The 24,227-nt window shown below is 57.9% G+C and overlaps 1 protein-coding gene across 1 annotated transcript in view; it reads left to right on the top strand.

Annotated features, from left to right (window-relative positions):
- The window catches only part of FBLN1 (fibulin 1), a 79,569-nt gene extending 55,716 nt beyond the window's left edge, over positions 1-23,853 (top strand). The window contains exons 15-17 of the mRNA XM_059401786.1: positions 1,404-1,546; positions 3,449-3,580; positions 23,059-23,853. Coding sequence (XP_059257769.1) covers positions 1,404-1,546; positions 3,449-3,580; positions 23,059-23,198 — 415 coding nt within the window. The 3' untranslated portion in view covers positions 23,199-23,853. The remainder of the gene's footprint in view (positions 1-1,403; positions 1,547-3,448; positions 3,581-23,058) is intronic.
- Positions 23,854-24,227: the final 374 nt, after the last annotated feature.

Raw genomic sequence — 24,227 nt, 5'->3', positions numbered from 1 at the left:
TAAGAGAGCTACTGAAGATTCCTGGAGCCACTCTGATCTTCCCTCTGACCAAAGAGGGGAAAGCTTGAGTTCCAGAAAAGGATAATAATTGCAATGGGTTGAAATTCATCAAATAGTTTAAATCCATGAGTTCATACTGATATTTAAAAAAAAATCAATGGTTATGCTCTGGGTGATGATGGAGAGAGAGAAAGTCCATGATCCTGAAAACTTGTAAAAACAAGGCAAGAATCGGGCATTGATCTTCCTTTTCTTCTATGAACGATACTCCAGACTCTGTATGAGGGGCAGCACTCTTTCCAGAACCAACTAACATACTGAAAAGAAACAACAGAATCAGATTGCCAGCCTTTTGCAATCCCCGATGAATCAGCGGGTCTAGGCCCTGAGCATCGACAGCTGCTGACATCACAGAGAGAGAGTAAACCAGACACCAGGTGGCCCCCGATAGAAGAGACGTCACCAACTGTCATCTTGCCAAAGGGCCTGGGGCTGCATCTGATCGGGTCTGGATCCAGCAGCCAGTGTGGCAGAAATGCAGAGAACAGAAGACCTCGCTGTGTAGCACCAGGAGGGTGCAGTAGGCGGGCCCGCCTGAAGAAAGCGCTATGGCTCAGAGACTTCCAGTTCCTTAGCAGATCAACTTCTGGGAAATGAAGAGACAGAGGAAACCCATAGATTAAAAAGGACTTGAGAGCATGCTTTTCTCACAGACAAATCTAAACGGTTACGTCTCGAGGCGTGCACCCCTGTGATACGAACCATAAAGAAAGCCAGGTGGGCGACGCTGGCACCGTCAGGACAGGGGTCCTGGGCAGGGGGCAGGCACGCAGAGGGGTGCTGAGGTTGGTGCGGGCACATGAGGGGGTCTCGGGTGGCAGACGGAGGATCTCTTTCTTGACCTGAGTGGCGGTCGTAATACTCATTAAACGGTGTCTTTGTTCCGGGTAGGTTTTGCATCTGTGTTTTATTTTACAATAAGGAGGATTTAAAATCTGTCTGGCAAACAAGCCACCCCCTTCCCCCCCACCCCGGTCTGTCGCATGACACTGGGGGTCTGACTTCCTCGTGCCAGGCACTGAGCTGGGCACTACGTCTGCAGCTCCCTCCCTTCCGTGACCCACCTGGCTGGGGGCTCTGGGGAGGCGGTACCACGTCTCCCATGTCTGCTTCGGCGACCCTGGTGTCTCGCACCCAGTCGGGCTTCAACACCCACTTGTCGAGCCCATGAATCTGCAGTGGCGGAAACTGAAGCCCAGCCCATACGGTTGGGCCAACAGCAGAGCTTTGCCTGCGCACAGGGCACATGGACATCGGAGTGCGGCTCCTCGTGGAGCCTGGGTCTCTGGGGGAGGGGCAGTTCCGACTTTCCCATCCACCCCTTGTGCTGTGATTCCCCTCAGGCTCCGCCAGGAGAAGACAGACACCGTCCGCTGTGTGAAGTCCTGCCGTCCCAACGACGTCACCTGCGTGCTGGACCCGGTGCATACCATCTCGCATACCGTCGTGTCGCTGCCCACCTTCCGAGAGTTCACCCGCCCTGAAGGTGAGTGGAGCTTGAGCCGAGAGCTCGGCCTCCAAGGAGCTACATCCTGGTAAAGACACAGAGTGGCCTCGGCAGCTCCCGGTGTCCCCAGTGCGCACGGCACCACGCCGGCCTATTCCCGGCTCTCCACTCAGGAGAACGCTTCTTCTGGGTCACAGCTGTTCGGCAAACAGCTGTTGAGCATTGACTCTGCGCCAAGTACTACGGCATCAGGGAGGGCTTCTGGGAGGAAGTGACTTCCATGCCGGAGCCCACGTTGTCAGTAGGAGGTAAATAGTGAAAGTGGGGAGCCAGGAGAGTGGAAGGTGCCAGGTGGAGAACTCATCTGGAAAGGTCTGGAGGTGAGTTTGGGGGGCAGTGAGTATCGGAGGAACAAAGCCAAGTTTTCCTGGCTGGAGTGGGAGAGGCTTGGCAAGAGACAGGCTGGGAAGGGTAAGCCCTAATTTGGGACGGAGGTTTCCACTGCGAGGCTCTTGGGAGCCATCACAGGGCTGGGCCTGATGCTATGGGCATATACAGAAAGGTCACCGTGGAGACCGAGGGGCTAGACCGCATCCAGGGAGCCCAGGAGTAAGTCAGGGTTCCCAGCCCTACCCTGCAGGCGGCTCCTGGCCGGCTGTGTAGACCGGCCATCACAACACCCTTCCCGAGGGGGTAGGACCTGCGGCGTGGCACCCTCCTGGCACCTGGACTCCTTGCTCCCTGGAGTGCAGCCCCTCCGCGGAGGCTGCTGTGGTCTCCGGCCACCCCTTCCTCTGTGGCATCTTCATCCCTGGCCTGGGAAGGAGCTCACCATGATTGATTCATGGGGCAAACGTGGATGGGGCCTCTGGGATATCAGGCTCAGAGCCAGGCTCTGGGGCACAGCAATCAAGAAGAGCTCCCTGGCCCCCCGAGGGGAGAGGTGCAGTTGAGCCAGCATGACCGAACCCCAAGTCTACACACTGGTAGCCTCCCACAGAGACACGGGAGCGCGGGCCAGAGCACAGCTCCCCGTTGCTGAAGGCAGGGGAGGCCCCCAAGGATATGGTTGCCTAAAAGAGCGGGCAGCCCCCCCCCCCCCCTGACCCTTTCTTCTAGAAAAAGGAGAGGCCCAGAAACTCTGCAGGGCGGCATGGGCTTGCACTGGAGGACACCCCTGACTGCTGCTTGTCTTGTGCCAAATGACAGGTTCCACGAAACCACAGACAAATCCTTCCCAAACCCCTAAGAGCCAGTTTTGTGGCCTCTCGGGCCGTGCTGGTCTGGGCGTGGATTCTACAGGGAGTTCAGTGTGGCTGGGGATGTCTATTAACATCTGGGGCCCGGGCAATCCTGACCTTGACCTTTAGGGCTGAAAGGACCCTTAGCGGCCACTGGCGGTCTGCCTCCTTCACTCTACAGATGAGGAAATGGAGGCCCAGAGAGAAGACACCTCCAGATCGCCCAGAGCCAGGGTAGAGTCAGGGCCTTGTGCCCCCAGCCCAGGGCAGCTGGCCTTGCTTTACACGGGGTAGCCGGAGAGATGGACACAGCCACCAGCCTGGCCAGTCCACCATGAGAAGTGGCTGTTCTGACCCGCATCCCCGCGGGGCAGGAGACCGCCCTGCTCTGCTGCCCTTGCTGAACTCTTGCCCTGTGGCCCCGCATCCACCCCCTTCCCCTTCTCCCAGGTCCACGAAGATCTGTGACTAATGACTCACTGTGCCTTAGCCCTGCCATGGCTGCCCATTAGCGGCAGGATCTGAGGGAGCACCCAAAGCTTCTCTAGGCCTCAGTTTCCCCCCTGATCAAAAGGCAGCTAGGTGATGACCTGTGAGCCCTCGGCCCCCTCTGCTTTCTCCATGCGGGGCTCGCTGGCCTGGGCTCTCGGGACCCAAGGGTGCATCTCCAGGGACTCCAAGCTGTGCCTCCCTCCCACAGAGATCATCTTTCTCCGGGCCATCATGCCCGTGTATCCTGCCAACCACGCCGACATCATCTTCGACATCACGGAAGGGAACCTGCGGGACTCCTTCGATATCATCAAACGCTACATGGACGGCATGACTGTGGGTGAGTGGCGGGGGACGTTCAGGTCCTCCCAGGCAACGGAGGCCTGTTCGACCAGGCTGCTGGGGAAACCTCTCTGGGCCAACCCAGGTTCCATCTGAGTACCCCTCCTAAGTCCCTCCTGTCCCTCAGGGCCAGCTGGAGCCTCCTCCCGCCCCTAAAGGCAATCACTGGCGAGGAGCGGGATCTGCTCCTGGCTGTGCCCCAGGTCTCAGGGGGCGACCCTGAGGGGCTCCGTGTCCTGCCTGTGAATGGGCAGATTCACTAGATCTCTGTGTCACGCTCATGAACCGACGATATCACACAGGGGACGCACTTGTCTCAGAGCTCGGACAGTCCCCTGGTCAGTGGGACCTGAAGGGACTCTTAATCTTGTGGAGTGACAGAGGGAATAGCCAACGGGGGTCTGAGCCTGCGCTCTGGCCTCGGCCCCAGACCGCTTGCCTTGCCATGTGTCCAGTCAATGTCCCTGCCGGCGGGTCATGCACAGCCCTTGAGCAGAGAGTGGGGGAAGGGCACCGGCCCATAAACCTCTCCTGAACAGTCGCCTTTTAGAGACCTCGAGGTCGTGGGTGATGGAAACTGTCACAGCGGCCATTTAGACTCTGAGTTGAGCAGCCGCGGGCCAGGCCCTGTCCTCACATAGGCCTCAGTTTCTCCATTGTGGGTGGGTGGCATGGACTTGGTGGTGTCCTGGCCCTGGATCCGAGCCAGAAGGACCCTGGCCCTTCTGCAGAGCGTTTTGGAACACGGTCTCTAGGTGGCGCTGTTGGATCTCAGAACCAGGTCCCTGCGCCGGATGCCGCCAACCGTTGTTACCGCAGCAGCTGGAGACCCGGATCGTTACTCCCCTGTTGCCAGAGAGCCATTTATAGCGACTTTACAAGCTCTTAAATGGGTTTGCATGTTGTAAACACGACTGAGTCATTTAGGGGCTCCCCACCCCCAGCCACCTCCTCCGCTAGTTGGCAGCAGGAATAATTAGTTAATTACAATTAATGGTACATCAGTCCTCACTGGGATTCCAGGGGGAGGGATGCAGTTGGGCTGTCAGCAGTCCTAAAACTGGCTGCTTGCCCTGAGTCACTGCCCACCCTGGGCCTCAGTTTCCCCCACGTTAGACGAAGAGGCCCAGGGGAGGAGAGCAGACGGGAGGAGGGAGGCTCAGGCTCTGTCCCGTTTGGGGGGTCATGGTGAGCGCGGCCTGCCAACACTGGCCTCCAGAAGCCCACCTCCTCCCAGCCCCGTGTGCGTGAGGCTGAGCCAGTGGGGGAGCAGCGACACTGCCTCATAGCAGGTAAATCACCCCCTCGTGCAGTGAATCACCCCCTCGCAGGGTAAAAAGTCACAGCTTTGGAACTGTAAGAGCCAGACTCAGAACCTTCTGCCTCACCCGCTCACTCTTTCCCTTCTGCTTTGTCCCTGAGCCCCCATCTGTCCGGGAGCCCGGACTGGACACTGCGGGGACACAGGTGAATAAACAGCACGCAGACCCTGCCCCGGGGGGCTTTGCATTCCTGTGGGGGAGAGCGACGGGCCCAAAACAGATCATCAAAATCTGACACTGAAGAGACTGACAAGCCTCTGTGGCCCCACAAGGCCTCTCTAGGGGGTGGCACCTCACGGTCCCAGTTAAATCCTTCCTGGGTGACCCATGCCTGGGGGTTGAGCAGCGGCTGGGCCTGGATCCAGTGCCCACCAGTGCATTTTTCTAGCCGCATCTGTACTCCAGACAGAGTCAACCTGGGAGCCTCCGTTTCACAGCTTCCCATCCACTGGGGCAGAAAATCTTGGCGTGTCGGAGCCTGGAGGCTCCTAGAGACCATCTCTTTCCAACTGCTTTGTAGAGGGGGAAACCGAGGCCCAGAGAGGCGAGAGGGTGTGCCAGGCTTCTCACGGTGCCTCAGGGCAGAGTGGGGAACCGAATGGAGCCCCTGGGAATGGAATGTGCTGTCCCTCACTGCGCTTGGTCACGCGTGCCCTGGTCTTTGGAATCTGGGTTGGGGCTGCGTGGAGGAGGGCGCAGGCCAGCCCCGGGGCATTCGTTGTGCTTCCGGCGGACTCGGCCTCCTCCACTCCTCACTGTGGTTGCCGGGCATCCATCTGGCCGGGGTTTGGCATGGGGTCCCAGGGTCCTCGTGCTGATGTCATCTCCCAGATTGAGGACTGAGGCCAGGGGAGTCCGGATGGCAAGGTCTCGCTGGGGTAGGACCTGAGCTGGCTTTCAGGTTGGGCTCTTGTCTCTGCCCACTGGTGGCTGCCTTATCTCTCTACTTGGGTCTCCTCCTTGGGTTTCCTTAGCCTCACCTCTTTCCCTCTCCTCCTCTGCCCCAAATAACTCCTGTTCACCCCAGGAGCTCCTGGGCCCCTTGGGGTGGCCGTGGTGGTGCAGCTCCAGGCCTGTCCTCCTGTGGTGGATGGTTTGCTGCTGGATCCGAGCCCAGGCATGAGTAGCCCACGAGCCGCAGCCAAATTGTTTACCCCGCACGCCTCTCGGGTCTCACCAATACCTTCAGGGATGGGTGCGATCGTCTCCCTGGGGCCGAGAAGGCAACAGAGTTAAACCACCACACTGGGACCAGGCATCTGAAACTCAGTGGGGCCTGGGTATTTGCCAACTTGTTTTTAGGGGTGCAGTTCTCATTTCAAGCAACATCTTAGGAACCCTGTGTGTCAGTGGAAAGGAAGAAAGTGTTTTCTGGGGCCACTCACACCTGCTCTCTGTGTGACCAGCAGGATGTGGGGGGCGGTTCCTGGGGCCCAAAGAGAACTAATGTGCAGCCCCACGCTGCCTGTACTGCTGGGAAGGGAGACTGACCCACTCACAGGTGTCAGCTGAACACCTGCCCGCTTTAGGCCATGCCCTATATGGATACTGGACATGAGGTCAGGAAGGCTTCCTGGGGGAGGTAAGTTCTGAGCTGAGTCTCGACACATGTGAAGAAGCGACTAACACTTAGTGAGAGCCAGGAGAGCAAGAGGCTTGTCCTTGGCCACTCGGTGTTGTGGGCAAAGCGGGCCTAGAGCCCCATGCTCCCCAAAAACCCGGGGCTAGAGCCCGCTGACGGCTGGGGCTGACTTGGGCAAAGTGACAGAGGGTTTGGGTCCCAGAGAAACGTGGCGTGCACGAGCTGCCAGGACCCTGAGGCCACAGAGCTCATTCTGCCCCTGAATAACAGAAGGAGAAAGTGCCCTAAGTCTACTCAGAATGTAAAAGGGCCAGGCCTTCCCCTAATACATCCTTTAAAAGCCCGTTCTTAGTGGGGATAAAGGCGGCTCTGCCCAGGTCTGAGCCTGCTGTCTGCCCAAAGCCCGTGTGGCCACCCTGTTGCATTCCTCCTTCACCAGCTGTCAGAGAAAAATGAAGAAAGCATTTTTAGGCTGTGAAAAAATGCCCTCTTAATGCCTGAGGTACCCTCGGGCCACGACGAAGGCCTCCTCACCCAGCCCCACGCTCAGACTTCGCTCTGTGGGCCACGGGCTACGGGCTGCGGTCAGGGGCTGTGCCGAGACGGGCTCCTTCTGGAACTAGCTCGGCACTCGCAGGGGTCCCTGGCCAAGCGGGCGCAGGCCGGGTCCTGTCAGCACCCCCGCCACTGGGGCCTGCCCCCTTCCCAGGCCTCAGGGCCCCGGCGGGTCTCAGAGCCTCACCCTCCCCGCCACCCCCCTCCTCCCGGCTTCTCTTCAGCTCTTTATGAGGACAGGAACAAAAATCTGTCGATCCTGAGGGTCAGCTTTGCCAACATTTCTGTGAAAACCTCCCCAAATCCAAGAGGAGCTGGACAGCGTGTAGCCCGAGTAGTTTTTAGACCTACCTTCTGATTTTGTGCAGGCCCGGCCCATCCTTGGCCAGCGGGCGCATGGATGGGGAACTTAGTGGCTTGCTGGAAGTCGGCCCCTCCTGCCGCACACCCGTTTCGTGAGCTGGGGGTGCTCGGGGAGCCTCGGGACAGCGCGTCAGCCAGGTGCGGCGTGAGTTCTGTGCGGGCCCAGGACTGGCCTTGGTTCCCCGTCAGCTGTGGACACACAGTAAATGATCGAGTGTTTACCCAAGGCCATGCGGGAGGGACAGAAGCACCCCGGTCACACAGCCTCCGTGGGTCCCACCTCCCGAGGCAAAAACCGTCCCTGGCAAGAAAGGGCCACCAGACTGGGATGGAGCCGCGACTCCTCTCTGGGTCCTACGTTTCCTGCTTGGAGTGGAGTCCTTCACACCGGGGTGCTGGTGCGTGAGGTGAGGTTCCTAAAATTTGACTGTATTCGCGGACATCCCTTATAAATGATGATACTTAAGATAAGAACAGCCCTAAAACTACTAGTTCGGGAGCCCTCCCAGCCCCAAGGTGAGCTGAAGGCAACAAGATGGGCTTGCTAAATTGCTCTTCCGCAGCGAGTGGGGAGCTCCTTTTTGTAGTCTTTGCACGATTGCGGGGAAGGCTCTACTTTTACTAAAACAAGCAGGAACACAAGAGAACAGCCTGGTATCAGCGTCACCGGCAATGTTAGTCTTGGGCCTCGTGAGATCTGACCAGTCTTTCCACTCAGACTGTGCCAAGACCGTCCCCGCATTCTGGCTGCAGAGATCCTAGAAATAAACTGACCCGTGTGGACTTCCCACGGGCGTGAATCGTAGCTTCCGGGGCGGGCTGCGCCTGGGCGCTGTCCCCGCGGCCCTTCAGCAGCGGCTCTGGCTTCCCGTTCTGCTCACATCCTGGCGCTCCGCAGGGATCCAACGTTGGCCGTGCTAACGCCATCCCCTGCTTCTCTGCCTCTAGGGAGCTCACTGTCTCTGGAGCAGGACAGGAGAGCACAGAGGTGCTGGGGTGCAGAGCCTGGTGACCCCTGCCTGAGCAAATCTTTGTGGACTGCTGGGAGGCTCGGCTCTGACCAGGTGAAGAACCAGAGAAGGCTGTTCCCGGACCTTGTTCCCGCCCTCAGCGGGATGGTGCTTTGAACATCGTGACCATATCAACTTCAAGGGGGCATGGTCTTAAGCCATCACATGTGGTCCAGAAGCTTCAAGACAACCCCTCCTACACGCGTCTCTACCCAAGTGTTCAGCCTTTAATGTCTGCGCTGGGCAACGCCTCTCAGCGGTACCCTCCGAAGGTTCTGGGGTTTGGAGTAACGTCGCACTCTTCACGGACCCAGGAACCTGCCACCGAATGAGGCAGGCTTTACCTCCAGCGACTGCAGGTGCGCGAGCCCTTGTACACGCGCATCAGCTCGCCTTCCGCCCCCCCTCCTGCTTCCCGCCGAGTGCAGCGTACCTGGCGGTCTTGTCAACGCTGTCGCCCCGTCACCTACCCTTCCCTGGAGTCCAAGAAACACACGCGGGCCTCCTGTGGCCCAGCCCCGGGTCGGCTCGAGGAGGCTGAGGTGGTTGAGAGGCGCCCTGTGCTCTCTGGTTGCTCCCAGCCCAGGGAGGGAGACAGACCCCGAAGCTGTCCCTTCCAGCACGGAGTGGAATGTGCTGGACAGGCAGAGGAGAGGCAGCCCAGCCGGCTCCACGGGTGGTCAAGGGAGGCTTCTTGGACGAGGGAACACGAGAGTTGGGTCTTGATAGCGGAGTAGGAGTGAGCAAGGCCAAGAGGTATTCCTGGCCCGGGGGCACCGGGACAAGAGGCAGGGGCTGGAAAGACACCCACACAGTCTGGTGCTACCAGAGCAGGGCGAGAAGAGAGGCTGGAAGCGTCACAGGCCCAGGCCTCTGTGGACTTCGGTGGCCCACAGGGAGCCACTGGAGGTGTGCAGCGCTCCTTGGGAGGTGTGCACTTCCCGTGGTGCTTCTAGATCCCTCTGCAGCCTGCCATGGCGGTTGTCCCCACTTCGCAGATGAGAAGACTGAGGCCAGGGGAACTAAGCTGCTTGCCAGGGCCTCTCAGCTGGGGAGCACTTGAGGATGGAAGTTGGACCTGGACCACCTGTCTCCAGAGCCTCCCACCCTGATGGTCCCCATGGTGCAGCCCCGTTTTCCTCTGGTCTACACTGGCGGGCATCTCTACACTAGCAGCTGGTGGCAGTAGTCAGAGGGGTAGGTCATGAAGCATCTCCTTTCGAACAGCTGCAGGGCTCCCAGCCGTGGGGTCTTGGGCCTCAGGTCACCCCTTTGTGAGTAAAGAGCCCCTCTAAGCCCACATGGTCAAGAGACGGGGTTCAGACACCGCATGCTGGGAGGGAGCAGGTCCCGGAACAACCTTCTCTGATCCTTCACCTGACCAGGGCCGACTCATTCTCGTTCTCACCGGCGGCCGCAGCAGAGGCTGCTCCTCGTGACCCTTGGGCCTGCCTCTTCCCCGTCTGCCTGCGGGGGGCTGGTGGGAATGGGGGTCCGGGACCGCCGTGGGGAGCCTCTCAGCCTGGCCAAGCCACACCCTCTACGGGTACTTGCACCTTAGGGGGATTATGTGTAGGCCGGGCAGGACTCTGGCTAGAAACACGCTTTAATTATAACCTACGGGTCTGGAGAGAAATTCAGATCCCACTCTAGTTGTGACTTTGTTTCTGGGGAAGCCCTCTGGTCTGACAGTGTGTGTGTGTGTGCGCGCACGCGCACGTGTGTGCGTGGTGCGTGTGGGTGGTGGGTGTGAGTTTCTGGGTGAGTATGTGCAGGTGTGTGTAGGCATGGGGGAGGCTAAGCATCTAGGTCTGTAGGAGCATGAAGACGGGCGGGGGTACACACACAGGGTTTGATTTCTGAGATGGGGGATACTTGTCGGCTTGGGAGAAGGGTGACCCTGTAAGATCAAGGCTCAGCCTCACGTCCCCAGCGCTAAGCCATCCTGGACCCAGGGCCGGGGTCTGGAGGGTCTGCTCACAGCTTCACCTGGGAGGGGAGAAGTCATCTGGGGCCCCCATGTGCGTTCACATCCCCGTGCACAGAGCCCTTTGCAAGCTCGGCACTTGGGTGCAAACCCCTCCTCGTGCTGCCTGGCGGGACGGCATCACTGTTGCTGTAAAACAAAACTGAACGGCCAGCCCCGGGTCCCACGGCCAGCGAGTCAGAGCTGCGGCTGGAGAGCTGGGCGGCAACATGCCCACTTTGGCTTGAGCTCCCTGGCCTCGTGGGCTGCTCTGAGGCCCCTGGGCCCCCCGAGAAACTCGCCCTGGCACTGTGGCAGCTAGTTCTGCACTCAGTAAAGGCGGAATGAATGGAGGATCGCGTGATTGTCCCACTCACCTTAGAGATGGTTCCCAGTTAGGTGCAGAAGGGATATGCCCTAATTATAGACACCTATTAATGCAATTAGTTGGAGGGATTGTGTGAAGGCTCGTAGCTGTGCCTGGCCCGCAATGACTGTGTAGAAAGTCAGCCCTAGTGGGACTTGAGCCTCCTCTGTGGAGAGGGGTTGATGGCCCCCATTGCCCCGCTGTCCGTGCCAACCAGGGCATGGGCATCCTCATACAGTACCCCCTCTTAAAGCAAACTAAAAACATATAAGCTTTGAAATAGCATTCTGATTTCATCGGTGGGTAGAAGGATTCTTACTCAATTACAAGTTTACTGTTTGAAAATTAGCAGTTGTTGGGGTGGCTCTTCTGGGGCAAAATGTGATCATGTGGCCACAAGCAGAGCCCTGGACTCAGGGTGAGACTTTCTGGGCTTGATTCTTGCTTCCCTGTTTCTAACTGTGTGACCCCAGCTCTCTGAGCCCCAGTTTTCATCTCAGCGAAACTGCCTCAATACTTGCCTTGCTGGGTTGATAACTGGGAGGACTGGAGGGGACATGCGTACTTGAACGTAGCTGGGTGGGGTGTTAGGGATGAATGAGCCACCGTGGGGAGCCGTTCGGAACTGGAGCAGGTCAGAGCTTTGTGTCACCTGAGGGAATTACAGCCCCAGGAGTGTTCACCCCAAAGCAGCTCCAGCTGCCTGGGGGCCATCTTTGTGGCTTGGGTGGGCGAGGCAGGCCCAGCCAAAAGCAGGATGGTGGAGGCTATGCCTTCCAAGTTCTGCCATCCTTGAATTAGCTCGTTCATTCAACAAGAACATCCTGGGTTCCTACTCTAGGCCAAGTCCTGGGCTGGGCACTGGGCTGCCAACTTACACCCAAGCCATAGAGCCTGCTTTCATGGAGCTGTCTCCTAACTTCCCTAGTATCCTGCCATCTGAGCTCCTGTAGGCCTTGTAGCTGTTCATGTCTCAGAGGGAGAGAGAATTGGTCTGTGGCAGGCCTGCCACATCCAGCTGAATATGTTGTGCACTGCAAAACTCTAGGGGGTTACCATTTGCAGCCTCTTCCATGTGCAGTGCACAACATACGGACTAGTACATGGCAGCCCTGGTACAAGACCTCGTGAGTGAAGATCCCAAGCTCACAGCGCCTCTGCCCGCCACTCCCACCCCCAGGGAGCAAAGCGCTTGCTTGCCCAACAATTCTGGCTTCAGGTCCCTGTTAGCTGTCCCAGCAGGTGGGGTGCAGATCACCTCTTTAAAGTCATTACCCCCTAAGGGGTTAAACATGTGCTGCTGACCCCGTCCTGCGGCCTGATTCAGAAAGCTTGGCCTGGGATCAGTACACATTACAGATGACATTGAGAAATTCCACCTAAAAACAACAGTGCGGCTGTCCCTGCCGGGTGACGAGTGATTGGCCCTGTCCCGGCTTTCACGGCAAATCCTGGGGATTAGGCGCTCTCTCTCCTCCTGGAGGCACAGCCCGCCTGTCACCCCGGGCCACACCCTGGCCCACAGCCAGCATGTTTCCTGGGGTGACGGCCCAGCTGCCTTGGGGCCCGGGATGGGCTGTGGCCTGACTTCACCATGAGGGCTGGCAGCCTCCCTGAGGGCGGTGGGAGGGAGAGGGCAGGTGGGAGGGTCTCTTGAAGGGGATGGCAGGGAGATGATAGGCACACACACTCCTTGCGCCCCTGTGCTGGGATCCCAGGGAGCAGAGATGGGGTGGAGGGCCCAGGGCCCCGTGCTGTGCCTGGCCTCGTCACCAAGCTCAAATGACAGCTTTAGGCCCCAGAACCCTATGAGAAGGGCTCTCCACCACCAGTTTCACTGACAGACTCTCAGAGGTCACCCCATCACACAGCTGATGATGCCTCCAGGCAGCCCTCCAGGCTCACACTGGACCCTCCGAGGGCTCGGTGGGGCTCAGGGCTTTGGAGTCCACCCAAGTGAGGCACGCAGGGAAGCCCGCTCCTGCCCAAGTGGCCCCGGAGGCCCGAGCTGGCCCTGCTGAGCTCGGCCAAACATCCCTCCTCTCTCAGCAAAGTGTTTCCATGTCATGGCAAAAGGTGCTCTAGCCACTCGGTTCCTAAAGCCAGGAGCTGGGGACCCTCTACAGTGGCTCCCCTCATACCCCCACAGCCAACTGTAAAGCCCCTGCTGCCCAGCCAGAGAGATGTCCTCCACCTAGGCCTGTCCTTGTCCTCCTCAGCGCTCAGCATTCTTGTCCCTCCTCTCTCTCTGTCCCCTGTGTCCAGCAACCCCAGCTTCAGACCCTCGGAAGCCGTGGCCTCTCTCTTCTTCTGGACATTAGCTAGGATGTTCCCTGTTTCCTCCTCCTTTAGGTGAACTCCTATCCATCCCTTAAAGCCCTGTTTTCTCCTCTTGCCTGTCCTCTGCACCCCCAAAGGCTCTGTGTTTGGTCCCTCCCCTGTGTTCCACAACAGCCTGGATGGGCCTCTTTGGGGACCCTTCTCATACCCCTTCTTCCAGCAAACGATGTCTGTGCCCTGCAGAGCAGGTCCTGGTCCAGGAGACACAGCAGTGACCTAGAGAGACACGCAACCCTGCCGCATATTCATTTTATTCCAGAAGGTGGGAGCAGACAAGAAATGAGTAGAATACATTCATGGTCAGGGGGTGGTGAGTGTGACGTAGAGGGCTGGAGAGGGGGAGGGGCTGGGTGGGATGTGGGGCAGAGAAACAGCTTTAAATCTGGTAGTCGGAGACGGTTGTCTAACCCGAGGAGCTGAGGCAATGAGCCACATGGAAATGTGAGACAGAGAGCACGTGCAAAGTCCCTGAGGCAGCAGGAATAGCATGTGCAAAGTCCCTGAGAGGGAGGGAAGCCTGGTGTCTTTGAACCACAGCAGGGAGGCCGATGAGGCTGGAACAGAGGTGTGAGCTGGTGGCTGGTGAGGCGGGGTCTTAAGGGCTTTCGAGGCCTCTGGCTTTTGCACTGAGTGAGGTGGGAGCCACAGGAGGGTCTTGAGGTGAAAGGTGAGATGACCTAATGCTTTAAAGATTGACTCTGAGTGTGGGGCCGAGGCTCTCCTAGCCGGCTGACGCGATGGTGGGCCCCCATGTGGGCCCAGCAGAAGGCGTGAGAGGGAGACAGATTCAGGTGTCATTGGAAGGGGGTGCCACGTTTTGTTATGGGGTAGTGTAGGGCGGATAACCCCACAGATTTTGGCCCGAAAAAGAGAAGACCGCTGAGAGGGGAAGGCCGAGACGTGGCAGCTTCGGGGGGGCTGGGGGGTCAGCTGGACACTGGGATCAGGACTCCACGGCCCCACAGCGGCACTCCGTGGAACCGATGAGCCTGGGAGACGTTAGCGTGTGGACGGTAGTCAGAGCCCGAGACCCCGTGAGCTCACCGAGGAGGCGAGTATAGACGCGGAGAGAAGAGGCCGAGACGGGGCGCACAGCCCTTGTGCCCCGGTCGGGGCGAGCCGGCGAGCCTGTGCCGTGACATCCTGGAAGAGGGGAAGGCGTTTCCCGGAGGAGGGCACGCCCATTGGATCTGGTGACGCCCAGGTCCCTGGTGACCCTGGCAAGGCCCTCCCAGAGAGCAGGATGGGGGAGATGCTCGGAGCAGGATAACTGGAGGCTCCTGCTGGAACAAGAGCCGAGGACCGCACGCGCCCACGGCAGCAGCGCGGAGCTCACGGCCTCGCAAGTTCTTGCTGGATTTTCTGGATTTGCTCTTCTAAAGATTGTGAATTCCAGGAGGCAAGGACCTACGAGGGGCTCCTCTGTGCAACGGCCCCCTCCATCACCCTGCTCGTTAGTCTTTCTTGCACACACGTGTGTGTGCACACACCCACCACACTAGGAGGTCACCACCCAGGCCCAGGGTCTGCTGAATTCCAGAGTCACCACGGGGTTAAAGCGATCCCAGAACAGACTCTCAGCGTCCCCTGAGGTGGCCCCCGGGGACTGTCTGTGCTCAGCCAGGATGATTCGTGAGCCTCCTGCTGCCACTGTCATGCACCTTTGGAAAAAGCCTTTGATAGCACCGGGCACACTCATAAATCGTTCTTTATTTAAAAAAAAAAAAAAATACAGTGTTTTAGGCAAATAGCAGTGAAGGCATGTCATGCAAACTCAGGAAAGGAAAGCTGGGTGAAAATCCGAAATTTCGAGGCTCCTGGCCTCACAACCATAACGTGCAAAGGACCCAGATGCCTTCGTCACCCGTTAGCAGAAGAGCCTCGATGTCAGGTGTTTCTGGACGGACTCTGCGAGGAACGTCCGCTCCATGGCCGAGACGGGGGGACCCCAGCGTCCCAGTTGTCACCGCCGGCAGACAAAGAAATCGCCCCCCGGGGCCAGCTGTGAGGCAGGCACTCTTCCGGCACGTTGGGGATCCTGCCTGCAGCAGGCCTGTGGGTGATTCTCCCCATCCACAGAGGAGGAAACTGAGACTCGGGCTCAGGGAGCGTGAGTCAGGAGAGCACACAGGGTGTCGGGACTCCGTGTGGGGTTCCTGGGCCATGACCTTCCAGGGCGACCTTGGGCAGGGCGAAGTCCTATTCTTCGGGGTCTGGCCAGTCCTGAAACCCCCTGCAGCTGCGCTTCTGAGCACGCCCCAGACTGTTCCTGCCAGGTCGGCTTGTCCGCCGAACTTCAGCCGAGACAAGCTCCTCGGTGACACTTTCACAGGCGGCCGGTGCCCAGTCTGGGGTGAGCTTCCCCAAACTCCACGGAAGCCTCTTTCCTCACCTTCCGAGCCTCTGCGGCCTCGACCTCTACAGCCGACTCCCCCAGGGGGCCGAGAGCTCCACGAGGACCCAGCTGGCTCCAGGCAAGCTTGTGCCCACAGCGCCGGCTCCGTGCTTGCCAAAGGAGGGAGAAGAGCGGGCGCCGTGTTGCAGCCAGCGGTGGGGGCTTCGGGGCCCGCTCTGAACTTGGCAGCTGCACACTGGGCCGGCGTCTTAATTCCTTGGGGCCTTATCACCTCTGAAGAAAGAGGTGATGTAGCCGAGGGCAGGACTCCTCTCTCCGGTACTCCCAGCCCTAATCCTATGTCCCCTTGGCAAGACTTGCACACACTTGCCTTTCCATGACCTTTGCGCCTCCTGGGGGGACTGCGAGGGGTTCAGTGTGGCAGCAGCGGAGCGCTAACAATGTGGGGGACCCGAGTAAGGTGCTTCACCTGCTGGGAGCTGGGGGTTGGGGTGGGGGAGACAGGATATTTGGCAGAGCCATAGCACAACCCCAGGATCAGACCTGCATTCTAGAAGGCTGGCTGTGGCCACAGCGAGGGGAGAGCTTTGGGGGTGAGGAGCAAGTGTTGTAAGCTCAGGCATGCCCTGAGGCACGGTGGGGTGGGGCTGGAGCAGACAGGAGGGTCTGGACACTCTTGTGCATGTAAGCCGTCTGTCCCCACGGTGACCGAGTGGGATGGAGAGAAGCCAGGAGGCCTGTTGAGGAGGGGCCTGCCTTCTCTGGAGACTGGAGAAGGGCAGCAGATTTGGGGGGAGGGGCCATCTGGGGGGATCTGAGCAGATGAGCTTGGGTCTGGGGCTGAAGGACCCCAGCAGGCAGGGGTAGGGACAGGAAATGGTTTTTTTATCCCTTCTATCATGGGCGGCTTTTTGGCCAACTGTTACAGTCCGTGCGTTAGACGGCAAATCCCTTCCAGAAAAGGGCCCAGCCTCCTCTTCCTCTGGTGAGCCACACAGCTCCGTGGAAGGGGCCGTGCCCCAGGACTGACTCCCTGACGCTCAGAACTCACTCACTTCCCCGCACGGAGCCGGTTTCCTCCTCCAGGAGCACAGACAGTGATGCTGACGTGAGGAGGACGAGACGGCAGACAGGAGTGGTCATCTTGAGGACAAAGCACCGTAGAGACATCGGTTTCCGTGTCAGGGAGCGAGGCCGAGAGGTCTAGCGCAGAGCGACCTTGCCTTCCACATTCCTCCTGGAGGGGAAGGCTGGCCTTGGGGGGCTGCTTGCATCCGCCCGGTCCAAGCTGCTCAAGCTCCGGGGAGGCCGGTGTGGGGAGCACATTTATAATAATCGAGAAGTGCGGAGGGCGAGTTCTGCGGAGACATGTTGAAGGCCATTTGGTATTTTAAATATGCAGCCCAGACACCCTCCTCCTTCCTTCCAAGCACCTGCTTGGGTGTTTCTTAGGGCAAGAAGGGAACATGGAGTTTCAGGAGCTCAGCTCCTCCACTGCCGATTACAGATGGGACTGCTTCGTGGTTCCTTTCTGCCGTGCTTGCCTTCAATGCAGGCCGAGGCAGCACGTTCTGGAAGCTTCCTCCATGTCACGTGGTGCTGTGAGGAGGAAGGTGATGCAGGGGGATGGGAAGAGCTGAGCTTCGGGTCCGTCCCCGCTGGATGGCTTCCGGAGGTGTGGGCTGGGTGGCCTGAGGCATCCAGCGCTCGAGCCCACTCCACTCCTCCCAGGGAAGGGTGGGGGAGGTCTGTTCCCGAAGGCACTGCGGTGAGGACTTCAGAACCGATAGGCATGTGGGATCCACTCATTTCCCTTCCCCTTCACCGGCTGCGTGTCCCTGTCCCAGCCCCTCCGTGCTCTAGTGCTGGTGGTGCCGCTTTCTTTTAAGTAATCTCTAGGCCCGACATGGGGCTCGAACTCACAACCCTAGGATGAAGCGTCATGCACTCCCGACTGAGCCAGCCAAGCACCCCATCTAGTGCTTTGCTTTCTATGTAGCCACAGTGTATCTTTTTCTTGGGTTTTCCTCTTTGCCGTTGGTCTGTGCTCTTCATTCTCCTCTGCAGGGAGCATCGTTTGTACCGAGGACACCTCACCGAGACGTGCGTAATGACGGGCCCGTCCCCGTTGCCCGTCACGTCTGGGTTTGTCAGGGCCACATGGGTCTCCTCTGACCGCCCGGCTCTCGGTCGCAGCACCTCGTCCTCACAGGCCAGCACTCCGCCTTCCCCCCTGCTCGTGGCTCTGCGTGGCGGCCGCCAAGGCCAGACAATGAGGCCTGGCTCTTCCTCGCCGTCCCCTTCCCACCCGAGCCGGGAAACTCAAGGACCCGCAACCACTGTACGTTCTCCCTTCCGGGTGACAGTTTCCACTTTACGAACTGTACTTAATGTTTTCGTGTACGTTCGTTCAGTCATTCGGCAAATGTAGGTCGAGTGCCTCCTGTGTGTCACGTGCAAAGTAGCACAAAGGACCTGTTCCCTGCGACACACAGGAGACACCAGAGTGGCCTGGAAAGACGGGGCTATTGGCCTCCGGACTTTCACTGCCGTGCGGAGACTGATGACCCCCAAGAGAGCAATGGCCCTCTAGCCTGTCTCCAAGGAGCGATAGCTCCTCACTCTTTTTACTCTGTGGGCTGCGACTTTCTTACCCGTCTTTCCTAAGCCGGATCTCTCTGAAACGCACGGTTCATTTCCACTGGCACGAGAGCACGGCGAAGTTCCGTGGTGCGTCATGTGGCTTGTGAAAATCCTCTCCGACAGCCCCGTTCACGCCATTACACCTCGTCGGTCAGAATCACAGGGCTTCTGGGTTGACAGCTGACCTTGAGAACGCATGGTGACTTGCCCAAGGTCACACCGTTGGTCCGTGTGCGGTGAGCCCCGGAACCCGAGGCTAGGATTCCGGGTCTCCTCCTAGATCAGCATCTGTGTCAGAGACAAGACCCGTGCAGGGAGCCCCACGGCTGCTTTCCGTCCTTTCAAATAACGGGCGGGCACTCGGGTGCCACTCTGAGCAGCAGATGCTGGGGGCAGGGAGCGGGGAGGGGGTGGCTTGAGGACCAGGAAGGCTGACCACAGACCCCCGGGATGGCCAGGGTCCCCGCTGGACCCATGTGCTTCCTGTGGGGTTCCCGGCTCTCAGCACATCAGCTGCAATTTACAAAGCAGAGACCAGACGGGAAGGTGAAGTGCCCGAGGGGCCTACATTTTTCAAAGGGGAAAAAAAAGGCTTAATTATATCTTTAAGAGGCACAGACACGCCGAGGAATACCAGCAGCGTCTGAGACCTGAAGCAGAAATGCCAGGGACGAGGATTTGGAAGATGAACACAGTTGAACCCGGCACTGTGGTCTTTTTGTTGTTGTTCTGGGGCTCCGGGAAGCTGGGGAGGCACAGACCCCAGCAGGGCAGATGGACCCCAGCAGGCACGACGGAAAAGCATGCCTCCCTTTGGCCTGCATGTTGTTGCTAGACTGGTCATTAACTACCGTCCTTCCAGAACCTTCTGTGGTTCCTCTTTCCTTCAGGACAGAGTTTTCCACAGTCTAGGAAGGGAGACAAAACTCTGTCCTGTCTGGGCCTCACGGACTGCCGCCCCTTCTTTCCTCCTGCTTTCTTTCTTCCTCACCTTGATCTCACTCGGTCATCGCGATGGAGCTCCCTCTGCGCGGGGCTCCAGGCCCCGTGCTGGGGACAGTGGGACGCCCGAGTTGCAGATGCCATCTCCCTGGAAGGGGAGCTGACTGCAGCTTCCCAGCCATGGGCAGAGGCGGCATGATAGCTGCAGGAACGAAGTATCATGGACCCCAGGGCTGGGGAGGCGTCATGCAAAAGGACCTAAGCAGTCTAGCTGGTCCCCCAGCCTGATCCATAGCAGACACCAATATCACATCTACAGAATCGAGTTGATGGGCCGGGGTGGGGGCGGGGGAGTTGGACCCCCTGGGGGAGGCTTTCCAAACTCTGTGGGGTCACGGAGGGGCAGCACGAGTCTCTCTTCTTCCCTGGCTTGTTTCCCTGCAGTAGGAAGGTTGATGGTGGTTCTGAATGGATGCTGGTCTCGAATCAGTGGTGGGGAGGAAGCCAGAATGGATGGACGGGTGGGTGGGTGGATGGATGGTTGGGTGGGTGGGTGGTGAGTGCATCAGTGGGTAGGAGAGCTGTAAAGAAAGTAGTGATATCAAGAGAAAACCTGGCTTTGGTCAAAGGGAGGACTAGGAGGTAGAACGCAAGCTCGGACTATGCTGGGAATGGAGGGAACATGCTCACCTGAACCAGAGCTCCAGGGGAAACGGGACTGAGCAGAAGCAGCCACGGTCATGTCCACAGAGTGGGTGTGGCCCGGAAAGGGCTCTCTGGGTTGGCTGGGTTTGTGGTTAGAGGTGGGGGTTTAGTGCTGACTTCGGGTCAGAGGGAAGGGGCCGAGAAGCCCCTTCTGGTGAGGTGGGGGCCCCGGGGGGTGGGAGAGAGGGGACACACTTCTGAGCCCTCCTACGTGCACTCACGATTTCTTATTTCCCACTGGCAACACGCATATTTGTTCCGCCTTAATCATTTTTCTTGTTAATCGCCGAGACGCTGCGGAAACCCCGGCTCGGAGCGTGACCTGCACCAGATTCGGGCCCACCTCCCCGGGGCCCCTCCCAGTGCCCCCTTCGCTAACACCGCCCCAGGCTTCCTCCCACGCCCCTTTGTCTCAGCGCCACGCTGCAGCCGAGCAACGAGCCGCGGCCTGGCAGGGACAAAACCTGGGAAAGTGCCCAACGTGACGGATGTTGTACAAACGTTTTCGACACATTTGGGGCCTTCCTTTCAGTCCAGTTTTAAAATCAATCTGGTAAAAATACTCCACACTTGCTCTGGTTTCCTGTCAGGCAAGAATTCAGCCATACTTTGAACATCAGATCACATTCAAGCTGGAATCGCGAAATGCTTTGTGGCCGTCCAGTCATCATTTCTGAGGGAGGAGGAGGAAGGTGTCCTCCTGCTTGTTTTGTTTCTGATTTTGAAGCTTGCTTTCTTTCATCGCTGTTTCACAGAAGAGCCCGTTAAAACGCAGGAAGGTTAACAAACTCTTCTGGGGTCGCACCGCCGTTCCCTGTCCCCACGCTGAGCCGCAGCATTTCCTTAGCGTGTGCTTGGCAACACCCAGAACATCTGTGGGTCTGGACCCTTCATGCTATTCAAATGTGTGTGCATAATAATTTTATAATATTTCTATTTAACGTACAAATGTATATACATTTTCTATTTCTATATAATATTCATAAATTTATATAAAATATATAGGTATAGAAAATTTTATATACGTTTAAAATATATAATATATTTTATATATTTATATAAAATACTTTTAATATATATTTTTAAAAGATTTTTATTTATTTATTTGACAGACGAAGATCGCATTAGGCAGAAAGGCAGGTAGAGAGAGAGGAAGGGAAGCAGGCTCCCCGCTGAGCAGAGAGCCCGATGCGGGACTCCATCCCAGGACCCTGGGATCATGACCTGAGCTGAAGGCAGAGGCTTTAACCCACTGAGCCACCCAGGCGCCCCAGATTTTTAATATATTCTAAATAAGTATATTTACATATTTCATATTATCCAGTTACATATTTGGCATTATAATAATAACATATATAAAATTATAATCTGTATCACATATTAATCATATGCTATATAAACAGAATGATGATTAATAGAAATAAATACATATCTGATCGTTGCTTGGAGAAATGTACTCTCCACTCCACTGTTCCTCTGTCCCAAAATAGTTCTCAGGCTCCCCCGGCCTCTCACCTCTTCCTTGAAGACACGGAAACTCCTCTGAGTGCTGGAAATAGAGCAGTAACCTCTGTCGCCAGCGTGGGAGAAGTCAGGAGGTAACCCAGGCCACTGGTGGCCTCAGGTAGCACTGTGGGCCTCAGGCCAGGGGAGAGGAGAGGGTGACACGGAGGGGGGCTATGGGGGAGCCCCCACCGACCCGTCCAGATTCTATGCCCGGGAGGGGCAGGCGGGAGTGGCCGAGTCATCAGGGGCCGCTGACAAGCCCGCATCTTTAGCAGCTGAAGATGTTTTGGGCGTTCCCCCAGGACAAAGCCACAGTGTTACCGCCGGGCAGGGGCAGAGAAAGGGTGCTGACAGCCTGCAGACTATCTCTCCATCAGAGCAGAAGCCCTTGTTTACTTAGAATAGCCTGGAATTCTGCCTCGGCTGTTGGGCATTTCACTTTTGAAACATAAGCCCAGAGAGTGAAAGGGGGAATGGCACACCCAGATTCCCCTTCTGACCGTGAACTTGGCGTTCCTGATCAGAAACCAGCGCCGCGGCAGGAGGCCTTTGCCAGCCTGCAGGCCCCCCAACCCCGAGCCTTTGACATGGACAGAGGCAGGCGTGGGGGCCTGACCGCAACGCCCTGGGCTTGGTTCCGAGGTCTGGGGTGGGGGCTCAGTAGTCTGATGCAGGAAACAATCAGGGGCAAGTTCGCAGCGCGTGGTTGCAGAGCTGCGGCTCCCCAGCTTGCTCTCTGCCCGCATGCTGGGGCAGCACACCACAATAGTGGGCTGAGAGGTGCTGGTCGGCACTTCCCACCCCTGCCTCAGTGACGTCACCTCTGTGGCTAAAAATCAGCCACGGAAATTGTGCACTCCAGCGGGAGACCCACCCTCCACGGCACGTGACTTGGGGCAGGTCCTAATATCAGAGCAGGTGCGACGGAGAAAGGACTTTGGACATCATTCATGCATAGATGTCAACAGCTGTTGGTGGCACCTGCTTGGCCATGCACTGGGGATCTATCCACCTGCAGACTGCTTGTGTTGCTTCCTCCTCCAAGAAGCCTTCCCTGACTGGCCAGGCTCTGTCTGGCCAGGCTAATGCCCACCGTAGCCCCATCTGTCTCCTCCCAGAGAGCAGGAGAGTTTGCTCTGAGCCTCGGGTGTCCTGCAGAGGCAAGCAGGTGCCCACAAAGCCTGACCCGGAGACAGGGAGACGGCCAGGCGAGTTTGGAGAGTTACAGAATCTGCTCTTCCCCTCCAATCCTGCTCCCCTCCAAATCTCAGGGTGCCTTCCAAGCTGGGCTTTGTCTGAGCCTTGGCAGAGCCCATGACTGGAGGCTGCCAGTCATGGCCTTCGTGTGGTCCCTCTGTCGCCTGTCCCCGCCTATCCTCCTGCCGATGGCGCTGGCCAGGCCCTGCTGCTCAGGCTGCACTGCTGAGACTCTGTTGGCAGATGCTTCTTGCTCATCGGTTCCCACCAACACCGAGCAGTGAGCTCAAGTGTCAGCCTCCACTGTGATCTTCCGCGTCACAGAAGACAGGATCACGTGTGCTTTGCTCCTCCTGTGGGTCAGAACTAGACACGGTGGGTAGGAAGAAGAGGGATGGGTGTCTCCTGGGCGTCTACGCCACACCAGGCCCGCTTTCAGGCTCTTCCAAATCCTCTGTCAGGTAGATGGCCGGAATGAACTCACAGTCATTTGACCTCTGGAGGTGGAAACAGAGCCCAGGGGCGACCACCAGGAGGTAGACGTTACTCCACAGGCGATTCAAGCATCTGGCTCAGCGTGGGATGCGAGGAGGTCTAAGATGGCTTCTGTTCTTCTCCCCAGGTGTCGTGCGCCAAGTGCGGCCCATTGTGGGCCCGTTCCATGCCGTCCTGAAGCTGGAGATGAACTATGTGGTCGGGGGTGTGGTGTCCCACAGAAACGTCGTCAACGTGCACATCTTTGTCTCCGAGTACTGGTTCTGAGGCCCTGTCCGTGCCATGCGGCCACACCTGTGTCTCCAGGCCAAGTCGTTGCCACACCAACCGTGCCTGTCCCCGTCGACATTTCGTAAATTGATGTATTTGTCTTAGCGTTAGGCCAACATGTATTAAGCCAGATGAATAAGTTCATCTGGTGTATTTTGGTATTTAAATAACAAGTCCAGTTACTCAACTGTCTGTTGAAAACCTTGCTTATTTTTTGACTCCAAGGTTAAAGTTTGCTCCCGTTCTCTGCCCTGGCAGAGGGGTGGGGGTGACTGGGCATTGGAAAGGACCAAGAAAAGAAAGACATTTTTCAGGGGGCAGCCAGTCTAGACGCCGAGAGAAAACCAGTTTCGGCACTGATCATACACAGTTTGACATCTGGTATTTTTTTCACCAGTTGGATGCAGTGTGTCCAAGGACGCGGGTGCTGTCCAGTAACAAGTATGACCGGCTCTGCCCCGATGCCTCGGGAAGCACTTAGAGGCTGCGTTACAGATCTGTTAAAGCAGGAGAATTTCCTCGGGAGAGGCAGAGCCTGTTAGGTTTAAGTGCGGACCCTGCGCGGTCAGCGAGGGAATGGCTGGGTTTTCTCTGCACTGTGCATCCGTCTTTTTTCATCGGAGGTGGGGAAATAAACAGCTTTGTCATCCTCCTGGTGGCCTGTCATCCTCCTGGTGGCCTGTGCATGAGGGTCTTTCAAGAAGGGGGTTCTCCACTAGCAAAGCGCCTGGGACTGTCCCTTCACACCTTCTCAGACAGCCTCCGGCCCCCTGCGGAGGTTTTGGGTGGGGTCCCACCCCGGTCCTTTCCAATTCCTCGCCCGCCCTCTGACAAGTGCGGTTCAAGCGGGCCCCTTGCCCCACGCCCAGCCCTGCCTGATGAGATGGTGTTCCGTATGGGATTCTGGTCCCCTCTAGAAATCAGCGAGGAGAAATAACGATGATCTTCAGCAGGAAGGAGAGACCCCCAGGGCACAGGAAGGAGAGACCCCCAGGGCACAGGAAGGAGAGACCCCCAGGGCACAGG

The sequence above is a fragment of the Mustela nigripes genome, chromosome 6, assembly GCF_022355385.1.
Source record: "Mustela nigripes isolate SB6536 chromosome 6, MUSNIG.SB6536, whole genome shotgun sequence".
Taxonomy (NCBI): Eukaryota; Metazoa; Chordata; class Mammalia; order Carnivora; family Mustelidae; genus Mustela; species Mustela nigripes.
The sequence above is the reverse complement of the archived record's forward strand: the minus strand, read 5'-3'. Positions and strand labels throughout refer to the sequence as shown.